Source organism: Benincasa hispida, chromosome 10, assembly GCF_027475165.1.
Source record: "Benincasa hispida cultivar pf3 chromosome 10, pf3_genome.v1.1, whole genome shotgun sequence".
In the NCBI taxonomy this organism is placed as follows: Eukaryota; Viridiplantae; Streptophyta; class Magnoliopsida; order Cucurbitales; family Cucurbitaceae; genus Benincasa; species Benincasa hispida.
The window spans coordinates 7,299,569-7,317,526 of record NC_143487.1 but is presented as its reverse complement, the minus strand read 5'-3'; the positions used below and the strand labels follow the sequence as shown (position 1 = coordinate 7,317,526).

The 17,958-nt window shown below is 31.1% G+C and overlaps 1 protein-coding gene across 1 annotated transcript; it reads left to right on the top strand.

Annotated features, from left to right (window-relative positions):
• Positions 1-10,407: 10,407 nt before the first annotated feature.
• LOC120088071 (linoleate 13S-lipoxygenase 2-1, chloroplastic-like) lies at positions 10,408-16,027 on the top strand. The gene is made up of 8 exons (XM_039045110.2): positions 10,408-11,024; positions 12,955-13,226; positions 13,333-13,570; positions 13,662-13,985; positions 14,078-14,163; positions 14,239-14,346; positions 14,444-15,012; positions 15,133-16,027. The coding sequence occupies exons 1-8, from the start codon at positions 10,661-10,663 to the stop codon at positions 15,890-15,892; spliced, it is 2,721 nt and encodes a 906-aa protein (XP_038901038.2). The 5' UTR covers positions 10,408-10,660; the 3' UTR covers positions 15,893-16,027.
• The last annotated feature ends 1,931 nt before the right edge of the window (positions 16,028-17,958 follow it).

The window sequence follows — 17,958 nt, the reverse complement described above, 5'->3', positions numbered from 1 at the left end:
ACCATTTTGGTTATCACTCAAGATATGATCCACTTGTATGTCATCACATACATGCTTGAGTTACATACAGATAACCAGGGATTTTATGTTTATTGGTTTATGGTAATGAAAATAAAACAAGCAACTGAGCAAAATACAATATGTGAATTAAATATCATATATTATACAACACAAGCATTCGTACATACTATTTACAAACTACAGGACACGAGACTTTAGGGCATGAACTCCAACAAATTATTGTTAAGCTTTTTTGGAATTCCTACATTATTCAGGACAAGTCAACCATGAAGATGCTTGGGAAGACTGATCTTTACCTTTTAAATTTCAGAATAATACTTCTACTACTTGTATGATTTGTCCCCTTGCAAAGCAGAAAAGTCTGTCTTTCATATCTCATAATAATGTAGCTTCACATGTGTTTGATCTTATTCACTATTATATTTGGGAACCATATCAGAATCCTATGCATTCTAGTTATCGGTACTTTCTAACACTTATTGATGAGCATTCCCAATATACATGGGTTTTTTTTATGAAACAAAAGTCTGGTGCTTTAGTCATTGTTCCACGTTTCTCCAAACTCGTTGAGAATCAGTTTAAAGCATCTATTAAATAGTTTTAGTTTGATAATGCTCCAAAACTTGCTTTTACTGATTTCTTTGTTACTAAAGGAATTCTATATCAGTATTCTTATGTTGCTCGTCCAGGACAGAACTCTGTTGTTGAGAGAAAATATCAACATCTTTTAAATGTTTTTCGTTCTTTACTCTTTCAACCACGTGTTCCTATTAAGTTTTGGGGTGAATGTGTTCTCACTGCTTTCTTTCTCATCAATTGGATTCCTTCTCTTTAATTACAGTGGACTACTCCTTATTTTTGTTTATATGGACAGTGTTGGGCTAACCGCTCTTCAAACCAACGGTTGAAGTTTCATCCTCGTGCAATTTCTGCTGTATTTTTGGGTTATCCTCTAAGGATACCAACTTTATGATATTGAAAAGCAGTGCATTTTTACTTCAAGGGATGCCACTTTCCATGAAAATATGTTCTCTTTTCACAATATCACTGATCAATATGAAGTTGTAGATAATTTTCCAGATTTGGTATTACCAAGGATATTGTCTACTTCCTTACCTAATATTGTTTCTACTGATACTAGTGTGAATAGACATTCTCTTCATGATGTTGCAGCCACACCACCTAACATTCATAGTGATAGTCTTATTGTGAATAATCATGATGATCAAATTACTTCTTCAAATGATGATATGCCTACAAAATCTTGAAATGATGATATTGTTGTTGCTGAAACTAGGCAATCTTCTCATGATATTCATGATGCCTCGAATCATTACTGTCTTGGTGGTTCTTCCAATGGTGTTCTTGATAGTGATTGCATCATTACTCATCATTCTACCAGAATAACAAAACTTCCTTCTTATTTAAGGGAGTATCGTTGTAGTCTTTTACATGCTACCTCTATGGAACCAACTAAATCTCGATATTCTTTGACTTCTGTTATATCATATGAAAAACTTTCTCCTACTTATCGACATTTTTTTTAGTGTCTCTTCTGAATATGAACCACGGTTCTATCACCAAGCTGTCTCTTTTCCTCATTGGAGGTTTACCATGGCTGATGAATTAAAAGCGTCGGAAGCCAACAACACCTGGTCTGTAATTCCTCTTCCTCCAGGGCAACACTCTATTGGTTGCAAGTGGATCTATTGAACATTACAAAGCTCGTTTCATTGCAAAGGGATATAGTCAACAAGAAGGCTTAGATTACATTGAAACCTTCTCTTTGTGGGTAAATTGGTAACAAATTAATTCTTCATATTATAAAGTTAGAATTTGAATTTCATCCAAATAAACTTTATAATAAAATATGTATTTAATTGTATCCAATATAATTAATATTTTCCCTCATAAATTTGAACATTTCAAATTTTTCTTTCAACATATTTGATTCTTACCGGTCTATGAGCTAGCAAGGAGTCCTTATGGACCTATAGATTATAAACTCCAATGATCCAAGATTAACTAATTATATTAACCTCCGTTCATTAACTATAGGGCAAATCACTATAGACCCATATTTGAACTCTGATGCACCACCATAGGACAAGTTGTACCCATGGATATAATCAGTATAAGCAAGTCGATCATTCACAAGTTGTTCATAATCATAGTTGGGTCAAAGTGTCCGTTTCACCCATGTAATTACCTTTTTTCCTTAAGTACCACTGATTTCTGTAATGAACAATTAGTTCACGGTTCAACCATAAACTGTCCCTCTCAAGTTAGTGAGAGAGTGGGGCCCCTTGTTCAAGACTCAAAATTAGCATTTCAAGAAACTACTCATCTACTTACCTTGTTGAGAGGAGTGAATTTCATCTTGTGAAAATATGTTCCCAACTCCTCATTTAATTAAACTTTCCTAAAATGGTAGGCTTATTGAGTCAGCAACTTGGGTTACTCTCAACCATGCAAATCAAAGGTCTAACCTCACATACATGAGTTCATAAGTTATTCAAGATTAAAATCGAGTCGCACATGATTATCGTATGAAATATTTACCTCATCAATTAATGGATTTACAAAGAGAAATTAAATATTTCACTTTCCGGTCTTATACAAACACTTTATATAGAATATCTCACTCACATGCCTCCACATGAACAGTTTAGATCAAATCATTTGTAACTATTACAAAGTGGGTCATATCCATAGTTTCGCATGATCCACTTATATGTCAACTACATATTGTTCCAAACTACATGTTGAATTTTTCTGGTTAATGGATGAGTTAATATCGCATAATTAATAAATAAACTAATTAATTAGGAGGCTTTAGGGTACACATCCCAACAAAAGCATGATGTGTAAATCATATGAGAGTTGCAGGGCATGTTGCATAATTCATGTGTTGGTTATTTTATAGAGCATGTTGCGCAATTCATGCGTTGGGTTACATTGCATGACATAATGTGAGCATCTGGATTACCGTGTTTGTTTTTCGGGCATTCTAGATTTCTATAGAGTGAGCATTTAGATTATCGTATTTGTTTTGCGATATTGTGAGATGTCCTAACATTTGAAGATTCTGGGGCATTTTAGAATGCTCGGACAGAGGGCATCTGAAGAGTTTTGAATGCCCTCCTAAAACATGGGTTTTCCAGATTCCCGAGTTGAGGGTATTCCAATTTTACCTTTTTGTCCATTTTTTTAATTTTATTTTGCATATGTATATTAATCTTCATTTTCATTATATAATTACTATAAATATTGTCAACCATGTATATCATATAATTTAGTTATATTGTAATTTTTATTATTTTTTAGCAACATATTCAAATTTAAATTTAAAATAATATTTATTTTATAAAAAAAAACTTAAATTATGATATATTATTTTGTTGAGGAAAATAACATATAAAAATAATATAAATCGTATTAATTTTAAAAGAAATTTAAATTTATAAAAACAAATATGTTATATAAGTTCAAATTATATCAAATTAATTATAAACTAATAAATAGTCGTAAGGGCATTCTTGAAACTTTATGTAAATTTAAGTTATTCCCGAGTAGAAATCCTATGAAACAAGCATAGTTATCAAAATATTTCCAGATATCTGCAAAAATATTCCTACAAAACAAATGTAGTAATCTAAAGATGATGAACATCTATAATTCCTAATATATATAATTTTGGACATCTAAGATTCCGGTTATCTACATTCCTAAAAATAAACTACCCCTTATTGTGGTGTTGTGACGTGTTTGGGAGGCTTGTAATAATGTGGTTTTATGTGGGCATGATGATTCAATGGTGGTTTTTACTTGATTAAATTCAAAGTTCCTCTCAAAAGTATCGAGGCACGCAAGAATAAGGGGCGTGTATGAGTCAACGAGATTTGCAAACAATGGTGAATACTTAATGTGGCCTTGTTCCCTTGATTAGTGGCTAGCCTTGTCATGTGATACTACTTAGGATGCAATAGAATGTAAGAGGCTATATTGATCGTGTGCTTTTGGATCATAAGAGGTGCGTTTATTGCATTGGATGGGAAGATTGTTTAGGGTTTGTTTGATGTATTGTTTATTGAGGTTTAGAAGATTGCGGTCAAATTTTAGGAAGTGGGTTTGACAGTATAACTGTCATTGGTAATTGAGCCAAATAATTTGATCACAATGTAACATTTGTCAGACGAAGAAGACGTGTTACCCCTCGTGAAATCTGTGATGGAAAACATTCTATTCTTAAACAGTGCAAACTAGATAGACAATTCTGTTACATTTAACCATTGTAAAATATGGTAGCTGGTGATATTGTAACGACCCGACCTTTCGAGTACTCTGACAAAGGCCATTACGACTAAATACACATTTAAAACCCATATATTTTGTTAAAAAAAAATTCATTAAATCAATAAGGATAGTTTTTTTCAAAATAAACTCGAAAACAAATAAATAATAAATAAATAAAAATTTTATTCGGGGTCCCCTAAAAAATAATATTTATAAAGAAAACATACAAAAATTAAAATTTGCTGTCTCACATTAAATTCAAATTTCAAAGCATTCAAATGATAAAAACATAGACTGAGAGGAAGCGATTTCTCTTGTCCCCATATGGCTCTATCACGAGTCCTATCTATCACTTGCCAACCTGTTCCTGTCATTCCCTGAAAAACATAAAGGAATAAAGGATGAGTATAACAATACCCAGTAAATGATCCCATTATCGGGATCAGATTGTGCATTCACATGCAGTGAATGCTTGTGGTTAGTGGCACTTTCATGGTGAAGTTGTTCCTAAATGGCTAACTAAGGGGATAACCTAACTTTCCTTAACTTGCATGTCTAGTGGCTTAGTGCCACACCATCAATCATGGGAAAAGAAACATAATCGTGTACCTGTCGGTTCACGCATGTCTAGTAGCCTGAAGGCACACCATCAATTATGGGAAAAGAAACATAAATGTGTACCTGTCGGTTCACGTATGTTTAGTGGCTTGAAGACACACCGTCAATCATGAGAAAAGAAACATAGACGTGTACCTGTCGGTTCATGCATGTCTAGTGGCCTGAAGGCACACCGTCAAACATGGAAAAAGTAATATGAACATGAACCTGTTGATTCATGCATGTCTAGCGCCTCAGAGGCTCACCGTCAAACATAAAATTGGACTCATCGATCCCTTGTAAATATACATGCATTGAGATGAGATGGTATATCGCCCCTACTAATCTAATCATGCATCATATACAAATATTTCATGGGTAGTTTCACATCTTATAACATGACATAACACGCAGTCTCAAATATACTCAAACTCCAAAAAAAAAAAAAAAAAAAAACATACATACACAATAAGGTATTACAACTTCCAAGTCTAGCTTCTAGATCCCAATAAGTAATTTGATAAACCTAAATTAGGGTGCCTGACACGAAAACTCCGGTAATAGATTCACTTACCTCAATTTAAGTCAAGGACAGTTATCTCGACAACCAACTCCAACAATTTACTTGAACTAAAACCAACGAAAGGACCGAACGATCGTAAATCTTGCTAGAAAGCACGCCACTGATCTTCAAACTTCGAATAGTAAATGTTCAAAAACTCGTTTCCCTTGTTGGATAGTGACCAAACTTCAATCTAAAAGCAAAACGTAAAGGATATCAACCAATTTAGTCCAAAAGCTAATGGATGGTCAAGAACCTCCAATAATTCTAAAACTTACCCAAAATATTAATTTCAGTGACAATGGTATTAGTAGCGGTAGAAACCATAGATAGGAAGCGAGTGTTGCTGTCGGACGACATAAATTGTTTAGGCTAGTAGCTGGTAGTAAGGGTCTTGCATGAAGAGGATTTGTGAGAGTGAAAGAGAAGGGGAATTTTCTAGTTTTACAGATTTTATTCAACAGCGATTACGAACAAACCAGAACTTCAAAAAATGATCCAACCGTTCAAAAGGAAACTCTATATGTCTCGAATAGACTAACCAAATTTGAGCACGATCCAACGTTTCAAACTTCAGCAATCAACAATTTTTTGGAAATTGTCGCTCAAAAACCGAATTGCTTTCTCCTCGATTTTTGGCATCTTTTCACTCTCATTTAATTTCGAAAAATCTCAAATTATTTTATTTTTTTCAAATTTTAAAAATATAAATTAAATATTTTATCACAATATCTCGAAAATCTCCAAAGATTCTAAGTTAAGCAAGCTATTGGTTCAAAAACCAAAATTAAATGGCATAAAGATCTATCAATTTGATACAAATTAAATCCTTCCAAATATTTAAATCAATTCAAAATCACATGAAATTAATTATCTCCTTAATTTTTTTTTTTTAAATTGGCCTGAAAATCCAAAATTAAAGAGAAGAAAAATTCAATATTTTCAAAATAATTAGTTCGAATATATAATCAATTAAATTCAATTTAACTAATAAAAGTTTTTCAATTATTTCGATTTAATCTCAATTTTTCAAATGGAAGGGAAATTTAAATTTAATAATTTTAAATAATTAACTTACATTTTCTTGAAATTCGAGAAGTTACCGATATTATGAGGTAGGATAATTTTCCTAATCAACTTTGTCTTTTGGCTGAGGCTAACATGACAACGTTGTTTTTGTAATTGTTTGTCCATTAATTTTTTTTTTTTTTAAAAAAAAGCTTTTAGTTATAAAATTTGAATAATAAGAAAACTAAATATTTGTGATCATAATTGAAGATTTCAAAATATGTCATGTCATTTTTAAATTGATGAAAACGTGAAATCTATTTTCGTCCTTGACATCACAATCCATCACTTAAAAACCCACGGACACGTATGTGGAAAAATTAATTGCCATCTTATTCGTTGACGAATTTGAGACAATTTAGTTTCCACAAAAAAAGAAAATAATAAATAAATAAAATTTGAAATAATTAATGCAAAGAGGATAGGGAATCAATGTGAATGTGTGGCCATTATTTGTCTCTGTTTAGTAGTGGACCAGTGGCATTAAGGCACCTATTTCACACAGATACGACTATACAATATAGATATAATTGAATACGACGATTCGTCAATTTTTAAAAAATTAAGATACAGATACATCTAAGGATGCATCATTTTTTATATATTTTTTTAATATATATATTTTTAAGAGAGGAGGATACTGATACGTTGAAGATACATTTTTTTTCTTTAAAAAAATCTAGGATATAGATAAATTTACCATACAAATTAATAACAATAGTACAAAATATAATACAAATACTGAAATACAAGACAAAAAAGCAACATCTAAGATGTTGAAGTACAATAGCTAATAAAATGTAATAGAAAAGTGACTCATATTGCAAAGAAGAAGAAGAAGAAGATTAGAGGGAGAAGTATGAAGATAAACGAAAAACTTCTTTATTGAATTGTTAAAAATATCCAAATGGTTTATATTTGGGTGGATTTTGTGGGGACCAAATGTGAAGATGGAGATGATGATTCTAGTACACGGTTTGGTCCGTTATTTATTTATTTTTCCTTTTAGTTTTGGACTCGAATAGTGAGCTTTTTAAATAGGTTACCTAGTTTTATATTGGGAAAGATTAGATGAGTTGTTTGTCTTTTTTCTTTTTTCTTTTTTTTCTTTTTAGAACAAAAATGGTGATATTGTTCCTCCATTGATCAAGAATTTCAATTTTTAGGAAGTATCATGATCATCCAATAAGAAGGGTTTCAATTTTTTTCAAAAAAAAGTCAGATACGTATCTGAAAAGTATCTAGAAGTATCAGTATCCGATACATGTCTGATACTGATTCTTTGCCTCACATGAAGTATCTGTGCTTCATAGCCCTTCACACTTCAAAATCCTTATCGTAAATACTATTTCAAAATTTTTAATTAATTATAGTAAATACTATTTTAAATGCATTTTAATCTTTTAAATTCTGTTTAATAACTATTTATTTTTTAATTTTAAAAAATTAAATTTATTTTTTTTAATTCTTATCATACTTACATTTTTTAAGGAAAAATGTTTCAAACGGAAAACTGCTAAAAATATTTACTAAATATAGTAAAATTTCAAAATCTATCATTGATAAATGCTGATAGAATTTTATCTGTGTTTATCAATGTCACTGGTAGACACTAATAAAAGTCTATCAGTGTCCATCACTATTTATTAATATCTGTTATTGATATAAATGTCTATTATTTGAAAATAACATTTTTTATGCAAATGAATTTAATTTTTAGCCAAATTCAAAAAATAAAAACAATACTTTTTAACAACTATTTTTACTTTTCACAAATTCGTTTTATTTTTAAAAAACAAACAAGTCTGAAGATTTACTTTTGGAAAAATTAGTTCAAAATGCCATTGTGAAAATGTAATTGTCTCAACAAGTATACTTTTCTTTATTTGTTTAATTTTTTTTATTACATTCGAGTTTTTTTTTTTAATTGAGCATGTTATAATATTTTTGAGTTTTGTATGATTTATTATTTGATATTTTTTAATTGAGCATGTTATAATTTTTTTGAGTTTTGTATGATTTATTATTTTGAGCATGTTATAATAATGTTTATATCAAATCTCTAACTTCATAACTGATAAAAAAAAATCTTTATAACATTGAAAGTTCGTTTGGATTGACTTGAAAAAAAAAATGTTTTTAAAAAACTCATTTTTATTTAAACACTTTTGATAAAAGCAGTTAAATAAAAATTGTTTAAAATACATTTCAAAAACCATTTGGAGTGGTTGTCAAATTCTCTTGTTTTTTAAAAAAATACTTGTTTTTTATATTAAACATTTTTAAATGTATTCTGAACACACGCCCTGTATTATGGAGATTTTAGTTCAAACAATTTCTGTATTAAAGATAAAATGGAGTGAAAACTACATTTTTAGTGCTAAATTTCAAGTTTTTGTTGAGCAGAGAACCAATTAAAGAATTTGTTTGTCCTTGAAATTATTCAAAACTGTGCTTAAAACAGTTCTGAATTTGTTGGTAGTGTATTTTACATTAATATTTATTATCTACCTCTAATGTGCAATAAAAAATTATCATGTGGCTATTTTTTTCTTGATATTTAACATACACATTTATTTATTATTTTTTTTTATAGTAATTGTGGGATGAAAAATTGAACCTCCAATTTTTAGAGAGAAAGAGTACATCAATAACCGTTGAGATAAACTCATTTTATCGTAGTCTTATAAAATTTGAAAAAAAAAAACTCATTTAGGTCCAAACCTCTTAATCTTATAAACTCTAAATCTATCTCATCTTATAAAATTTGGCTTTGGACTTTTAATTTCATTAAATTATAGCACAAATTTAAATAAGTCTTCACAAATTAACTCAAACCAAACACTTTCTTCAGTGGTCTCTAAGATGTGGGATAATTTCCTTATTTGGTTGAGTCTTATTAGTTGCTATGTACTTTGTTTTCCGAAAAAAAAAAGATGATAAATATATAAAATTAGTGGTTGAAAAGCTCATAATGTCCAACAACTTTCTAATATTGAATGAGCAGCTAACACATATTTCTTGTTTCTTTTATAAAATTATATATATGATTTTATTTTATTTTTACACAGCTTGGGAAAACTTAATGCCATTTTAATTTTTCTCACAAATACATATGAAATAATTATACAAAGATGTTTAAATCTTTAATAGACTACTATACAAAAATTGATTGAATGCAAAAATATATAATTTATAAATACATTTAAAATTACATTATATGAAGATTAAATTACAATTTTAGTCTTAGTTTTAAAATTATGACTAAAAAAATTCTTAAACATCTAATTTTGACTCCATGAATCTCTTAAAGTTGTCTAATAGTTTTATAAACCCTTAGAATTATATCCTGATACATGTAAAAAATACTAAAATATTTGAAAATTATTTGTTTAACTAGACCAAAAAAAAGGTGCCAAATAGAACAAATTTAAAATTATGATCAATATTACCTTAAACATAAAATTAAATTTAAAGTTTAATACAACATTTAATCTTCCTGAGTTTCGAAATGTAAAAGATTTATACGATGTAAATTGATATTTTAGAGATCTATTAAACTCATAATTCACAGACCTATTAAATATCTTTTAAGCAAAAATTAGGAACTATATATAGATCACTATAATATAGTTATAACTTTTTATAAATTTGTGAGATTAAAAAACATAATTCAACTAGTATAATTTATTTCGAGGTCAGAATTTCCATCTTCATCGGATAAATAAAAATTAAATAATAATAATAATAATAGTAATAATATAAATATAGGGCAGCATTAATTGCGCGGCTTTTAATAAAGGAGCTCAAAAGCAAAAGTTTAGCATTAAAATTTTGTTAAATGGAAGGAGAAAAGTTGTTAGTATTTATTATTATTATTTAATGATTATTTTGATCGTGAAGGTGAGATTTGAAACTTTGAACTCTCTCCAAAGTTTACGATGGAAAAGAAAAATGGTTGAATAAAAAAGAAAGCGTAAAAAATAGGAATTAGTGGGGGCTTTTCCGTAATTTGGCGCTTCAACTTCTATATAAAGACCTTTGATGGAGAATACCAAACTCACACCAATACCAAATACATAATTTGCATCGTCGAAAAAGGAAAGAGTAATAATAATGTTGAAATCTCAAGGGTTTGGGTCTTCGACACGGGTGGCTCCGGCGACTCTCTGCCATCTGCAGAGGCCGTTGGGTCACAGCATCAACGGCGGTGCATTGGTTGCTTACCGGAATAACAATAATCTCGAGAAGCAGCTGAAGGGGATTAAGATAAAGAAGAATGGAGGGCTGAGATTGGTGTCCGGTGGTGGAATAATCAAAGCAGCTTTAGCCACAGCCACGGAACCCACAACCACTGTCATCACAAAAGTGATTGTGAAGAAGATCACTGGAGAAATCACTTCCTCCAAAATTTTAAAAGAAAACCAAGCCCCTCAAAAGTTGCTCCAGCTTGGGTTCGCCAGCATCCTACTCGATCCTAGTAACTTTCTCTTCATCACACATTTAATTAATTATCTAAACAAAAACTATGACACCCTTTATTTTATATTGTCGAACTTTTTAAAAACATTCATAACACATTGGTTGCTTATTTCCTCCGGTCCTCCGTCGGGGGCTACGGTCTTTTCCGGCGACGTTAACCTAAACCAGATAAGTGGCGGATTACAAGACTAAAATAAAATTATTATTTTAAACTTTATTTGATCAATAATGACACATCTCACTCTCACAGTGAGGTCATTAAAATATTTCTGACTAACTTGATGAAATCTCATATTTATATAATATATTATTAAAGCATGTAACGAATCTAAAACTTGAGGTGAGAAAACACGGATGTTTAAGTTAGAAGTTTAGCCTATGGACTAAAAATTTGTATTAATTTATAGTTTCTAAATTTAAAAAATATTTGATAGGTCCATAAGTTTAAAATTGAAGTTTATAAATTTATTAGATATTTTGAGAAACTTCCAAACATTAAAGTTTAGGAATTTATTATTACAATCTTCATAACTTAGGATTTAATCTGGAATTTAGTTTTCACATAAATGTTTATAGAATTATTCACTTAAATGTATATGCAAAAATTATTCAATCATTTTTCGTAAAATAATTTAATAAATATCTAACAGTAGTTTTTATATTTTTATATGTATATGTGAGAAATTAAAATAAATTAAGTTATTCTTTCTTGTTTTAAGTGTACTTAAATTTAAAAAAAAAAAAAAAAAAAAAGCAATAAGGCTTAGGGATATGTTTTGCTTTAGAAAAGGTTTATAGCAGGGCTAGTTCTATGGTCGATTGAAAGCCAAAAAGTAGATTTACATATTAAAAATTATAAAGACTAAAATGGAATAAAATGTGAAATTTTAACTAATTACAACTGAACTTAAAAAAAGAGCAAATGTAACTATGCTTTTAATGTATGTTTTAATAAACAGTTAAGTTTTAAAGATGGTTAGACACAAATCTACTTCTAAAATTGTTCATTATACACTTTTAAATATTTACCAACTAAGTTAGATTCTTTAACACTCAATTATAAATTGAAACTTTTAGACTTGTAAGATACCGATCATTGAATTTAGTGTACTCGGAAAACGGGAAAAAATGTAATTTAACGAATATTATAAATGGATTTTATTTATTTATTTATTTTGAGAAAAACTAGATCTGGATTTTGTCTGTAAGATTTTGAAAGACCGTATCTTTTCCAATTTTATCATTAATTATAATAATAACTATTGGGTTGTACTATATATATATATATATGGCCAATTTATAGCCTTATTATTGCAGCCTAATAAAATAATATATTTTTAGATATGCTAACCTATTAAAATATTTTAATATACACAGCTATAGTTGAAAATTAACAGGGCAAAATAAATAATGGACCCACTGACATGCTTGAAGTTGAAAATTCACATCTTTCTACCCATAAGTCTATTCCAGAAAAAGAAAAAAAAAACGTCTAATTTAACAGGCTTTCATTTATTTTCCAGTGAGAAATATGGTTTCGATTTTTTGTTCACAACACAATCGACATTTTTATGTCGTTTCTGTCCCCTTCGACATTGGCATGATGTCAACTGATACTTCTAGTAGGGATAACAAAATATAAATAAATATTTTATTGACATTACCATCAAAATTTTCATACATTTAAGTTCTTTTGGCCTTATTTTTTTTTGGTTGCTTTGTTTCTTTTTTATCCACATAGGCATTTAAAACAAATTTGAAATCAATTATAGAGGATGATTTTGGTTTGATTTAGATTGTTAAATTTTGCCTTGACCCTTTTAATATTTGATAAGGAAATAAATATTTATACTTGATTCTACGTTATTGTATATTCGCATACTTATATAATAGTGAATAAGTAAATGAGTGGCGTTTGGTGGAATAAGGAACGGGATCAGAGAGGCCCCCGATCACAGTTCAAGCAAAACTAACAAGTGAAGATATGGTGGAAGAAATTTACGAGACGAGTTTGGAAGTACCAACAGATTTCGGGGAGATTGGGGCTGTCATTATCGAGAACCACAATGAAAATGAGATGTTCATCAAAGAGGTTGATCTCAGTGGCCTTAGTTCTGGTCCACTCACCATCTCTTGCAACTCGTGGGTTCAACCCAAGACTTTGGTTCCGACACAGAGTAGGGTCTTCTTCACCAACAAGGTCATGCTTAACACATTTCTCCTTCTTTCTTCTTTCCTTTTTTCTTTTTTATCTTCAAATTTGAACTCATAATGTTTGATTATTTTCTTCTTTGGTGGGAACACAGTCATATTTGCCATCGCAGACCCCTGCTGGGCTTAAATCCATGAGGGAAACAGAGCTAGTGAATTTGCGAGGGAATGGCACTGGAGAGCGTCAGAGTTACGATAGAATATACGATTATGATGTGTATAATGACCTCGGAAATCCTGACATGAGCGAAGATCTCAAAAGACCTATTCTCGGTGGCCTTGATCACCCTTATCCTAGACGTTGTAGAACCGGTCGTCCACCTACTCAAACAGGTTCTAATTACTATTGGACCTTTTTTCTCTCTATCTCTATTAGTATTTCCTCCTTCCTTATAAAAATGTTTATGTAATAACAATAATGTAGATCCACAGTCAGAGCAAAGGGCAACAGGAAGCATATACGTCCCCCGGGACGAGACATTCTCTGATATAAAGCAGAAAGTGTTCAATGCAAGTACTATGTTGTCTGTGTTACGAACCATTATACCCAGACTCCAAGTACATTTCGATCAAAATGCTGGATTCCTCAACTTCAAGGCAGTAGATGCACTCTATGATGTTGATGGCTTCAACTTGCCCCCTCTTGAATCCACCACCTCTCTTAAAGAACTTTTACCTTGGATTTTCAAACTTATCTCTGAGACTGGAGAGTTTCTCTTCCGCTTCCAATCTCCTGAACCTATGGACAGTGAGCACATCATCTTTCATCTCCTCTCTCTATCTACTTATTAACTCCTGTGCTCCATATTTTGATTTTTCTTATATTCATTAAATAAACAGGGGATAAGTTCTTTTGGTTGAGAGATGAAGAATTTGCAAGGCAGACTCTTGCTGGTCTTAACCCATGTAGCATTCAGTTGGTCAAGGTATGTATGAACTATGATACTTAAATATTGTGAATTCACAATTCATATTCACTATTTAAATCATATACATTATAGGAATGGCCGTTAAGTAGCCAACTTGACCCTGAAGTCTATGGTCCTCCCGAGTCTGCATTCAACACCCAAATGATTGATCAAGAAATTGGCTCTATGACAGTTCAAGAGGTGTGTCTTCTCATCTTAATTCATATTAATTCATAGCCACGACCAACTTTAACAATGATACTAATATCTTATCAAATCATGCATAAATGGGATGCAGGCAATCCAAAAGAAAAAGTTATTTATATTGGATTATCACGACATGTTGTTGCCGTATGTGCAAAAAGTGAGAGCACTAAAGGGAACAACCCTTTATGGATCTAGAACATTATTTTTTCTAAACGAGGATGAAACACTTAGGCCACTAGCTATTGAGCTAACACGACCACCCATGGATGGAAAGCCTCAATGGAAAAGAGTTTATGGACCTAGCGAGAAAGCCACTAGCCTCTGGCTTTGGAGATTTGCCAAAGCTCATGTTCTTGCCCATGACGCTGGTTATCACCAACTTGTCAGTCATTGGTTGAGGACTCATTGTGCTGTGGAGCCTTACGTTATAGCCACAAACAGACAATTGAGTGCAATGCACCCTATCTATAGACTTTTACATCCTCATTTTAGGTACACTATGGAGATCAATGCATCTGCTCGAACCAATCTGATCAATGCAGGTGGAACAATCGAGAGTACATTTTCACCTCTTAAATATTCCATGGAGTTGAGTTCTACAGCTTATGATCTTCAATGGCAGTTTGACCTGCAAGCCTTACCAGCTGACCTAATTCATAGGTAAAACTAAAACTTTTGACATGTTATTAGAGTCAAAGGCTTCATGTTAAAACTCTCATAATTTCATTTTTTTTTCTTTTGATATACAAAAGTTAATCCTTTTTATGACATGGTTGGCAGAGGATTGGCTGAGGAAGATCCAACTTCTTCACATGGTTTGAAACTGCACATCAAAGATTATCCTTTTGCTAATGACGGGTTGATCTTGTGGGATGCTCTAAAACAATGGGTGACAGAGTATGTGAATCATTATTATCCAGACCCATACCTTGTAATATCTGACACAGAGCTACAAGCATGGTGGACTGAGATAAGAACAGTAGGACATGCAGACAAACAAGAAGAGCCATGGTGGCCAGTTCTCAACACTCCTCAAGATCTAATAGATATAGTGACAAACATTGCTTGGGTAGCATCAGCGCACCATGCAGCCGTGAATTTTGGGCAATATGCATATGCAGGCTATTTCCCAAATAGGCCAAGTATAACAAGAACCAACATGCCCACAGAAGATTATAATCCTGCACTTTGGAAAAGCTTCTTGGAAAAGCCAGAGGAGTTACTTTTAAATGCCTTCCCTTCGCAATATCAAGCAACACAGGTAATGTTGGTGTTGAATGTGCTTTCAAGTCACTCTCCAGATGAAGAGTATCTTGGGAAGAATATGGAACCATCGTGGAACGATAATCATGTAATAAAGGCAGCGTTTGAAAAGTTTAGTGCGAAGATGAAAGAATTGGAGTTGATAATTGATCATAGGAATTCTGATTCCAACTTAAAGAATAGAACTGGAGCTGGGGTTACTCCCTATGAACTTTTGAAGCCAGTTTCAGGGCCTGGAGTGACTGGAAAGGGAGTTCCATACAGTATTTCTATTTAATCATGAAGGAGGTAGAAATTAAGTACGGTGAGCTTTGAAATAATAACATTTATATATACATATATGTATCAGACATTAGTCTGTGATGTATTCTATCAAAGTTCATAATAAATGCTTTGTTGTAGTTTTAAGAAACCAAACTTATCTCGCTGATGTGTCCACAACTATGTGCATGCAAAGAAATTATACTTTAGTAATTATTAAAGTATATAAAAAAAACAATACTAAGTACATGTTATTATATCTAAAGTACCATACTTTAGTATGAACAAATATAAAGTTGAAATTTATCCAACATATAAGCTTTATATTATGGTTAGTTTTACTAAAAACAAAATGGTCAATCATTAACTTTTAAAAGTTAAGAATCCTAAATGAAATGTAAGTTTAGTTATTTTTCTTTTGGAATGGACAAATCCAAATGATGTCAAAGTTATTGGGGGCACGGCTTTGTATGAATAAAACATAATATTCTTGTTTCAAAATTTAGATAACACCTGAGGTCGCTGGGTATTGAGCTGACTTGAACAACATGCCCAAGTGAATGCAAGTATTCATTCTTTTCTCTAAATTATATTCCATATTCCATATTGCACCTTTTTAAGGGGAAATGGAACGTATATCACTTTTTAGTTTTAGTTCTAATATCTGAAAAATGAACAAATAAAAAGAAAATTAAAAAAAGGATCATTTTGGTAGTTTTATTTTAACTTCACTTTTTTATTTTCCTTCTAAATGTATAGTTTGGAGATTCATTTTAACATAAACCATAAAGTTTAAAGTCATAAACATGCAACTATAACATTTTAAAACTCCCAAACTCCAAAATAATAATAATAATAATAATAATAAAAAGGACCCATTTCAAGCATGTGGTAAAAAAGAAAGAGTTAGGTTCACCATGTTAAATTCCGATGAAGAAAATGTGTTAGGTTTGATTTTTATAAATCCATTGTTGAGGAAAAAAATAATTTAAAAAAGGTGTACGGGCGTATACGAAGAATATTAGAACAGGGTTACTTTGGACATTTTCTTGAATTTTTTTTTCTTCTCTATTGTTAGGAGATTCATTTTAACAATGACCAAAAGTTGTTTAGGGGCGTTTGGATCAAGGGAATTGGGATGAGAATGAGGATGGTATGGATAAGGGATACATATTCTATTGTTGGTACAAGTTTTGAAGTTTTAGGCATGAGAATAAGCTATTCCGCATTTCTTCCCTCTCGTTTGAGGGAGATGTAAAGGAATTGACCAATGAAGGCAAGTTGACCGTTGATAGAATATCCAATGGAGAAACCAACGACATACGAAGAAGCATCACAATATCCAATGGAGAAAGACCATGGAAGAAGAAGTGGATGTATTGAGAAGACATAGACATTGGGACATAGTACCAGAAGGCTAAGAGCATCTAAGCATGCAAAGATTCAATAATAATTTGAGATGATGGAAAGAGCTAAAATAGTTAGTGTTGAGGGAGTGTTGAAATAGAAGCAATAGTAATTATTCTAGAAGCTTCTATTGAAATATGTGTAATAGACTTTTCTAGAATTATGTTGTAATATGTAAATATATATCTCAAAGAAAATATCTAAAAATATCCTAGGGTTTCTTTAGGCTCCAAGGAATTAAGAATTCCTTTAGATAAGAAAAGTCTAGAAAAATCCTATTTCTTGAGATCCAAGGATCTCATGCCTATAAATAGGAGGTGTGATCTCATATGTGAGCCAAGCAAAACTAGAGAGTTAGTGTAGAAAAGTGAATGAATGTCTTGAAAGTAAAAGAATAACTATGAAACACAGACACAAATACGGTTACACGGTACGGATACGATCGGATACGGAGATTCGTCAATTTCTAAAAAACTAAGATACGGATACGTCTAAGGATGCGTCATTTTTTATATATATATATTTTAATATATATATTTCTAAAAAACGAGGATAATGATATGTTGAAGATACATTTTTTTTTTCTTTAAAAAAAATCTAGGATATAGATAAATTTAGCATACAAGTTAATAATAGCACAAAATAGAATACAAACACTGAAATACAATACAAAAA

What these genes read in the sequence shown, in the direction of transcription:
- LOC120088071 (XM_039045110.2), top strand. Translation starts at nt 10,661, where the DNA reads ATGTTGAAATCTCAAGGGTTTGGGTCTTCGACACGGGTGGCTCCGGCG. An exon ending in GCTCTATGACAGTTCAAGAG is followed by an intron (nt 14,347 to 14,443) that starts GTGTGTCTTCTC and finishes AATGGGATGCAG; the next exon opens with GCAATCCAAAAGAAAAAGTT. An exon ending in CCAGCTGACCTAATTCATAG is followed by an intron (nt 15,013 to 15,132) that starts GTAAAACTAAAA and finishes CATGGTTGGCAG; the next exon opens with AGGATTGGCTGAGGAAGATC.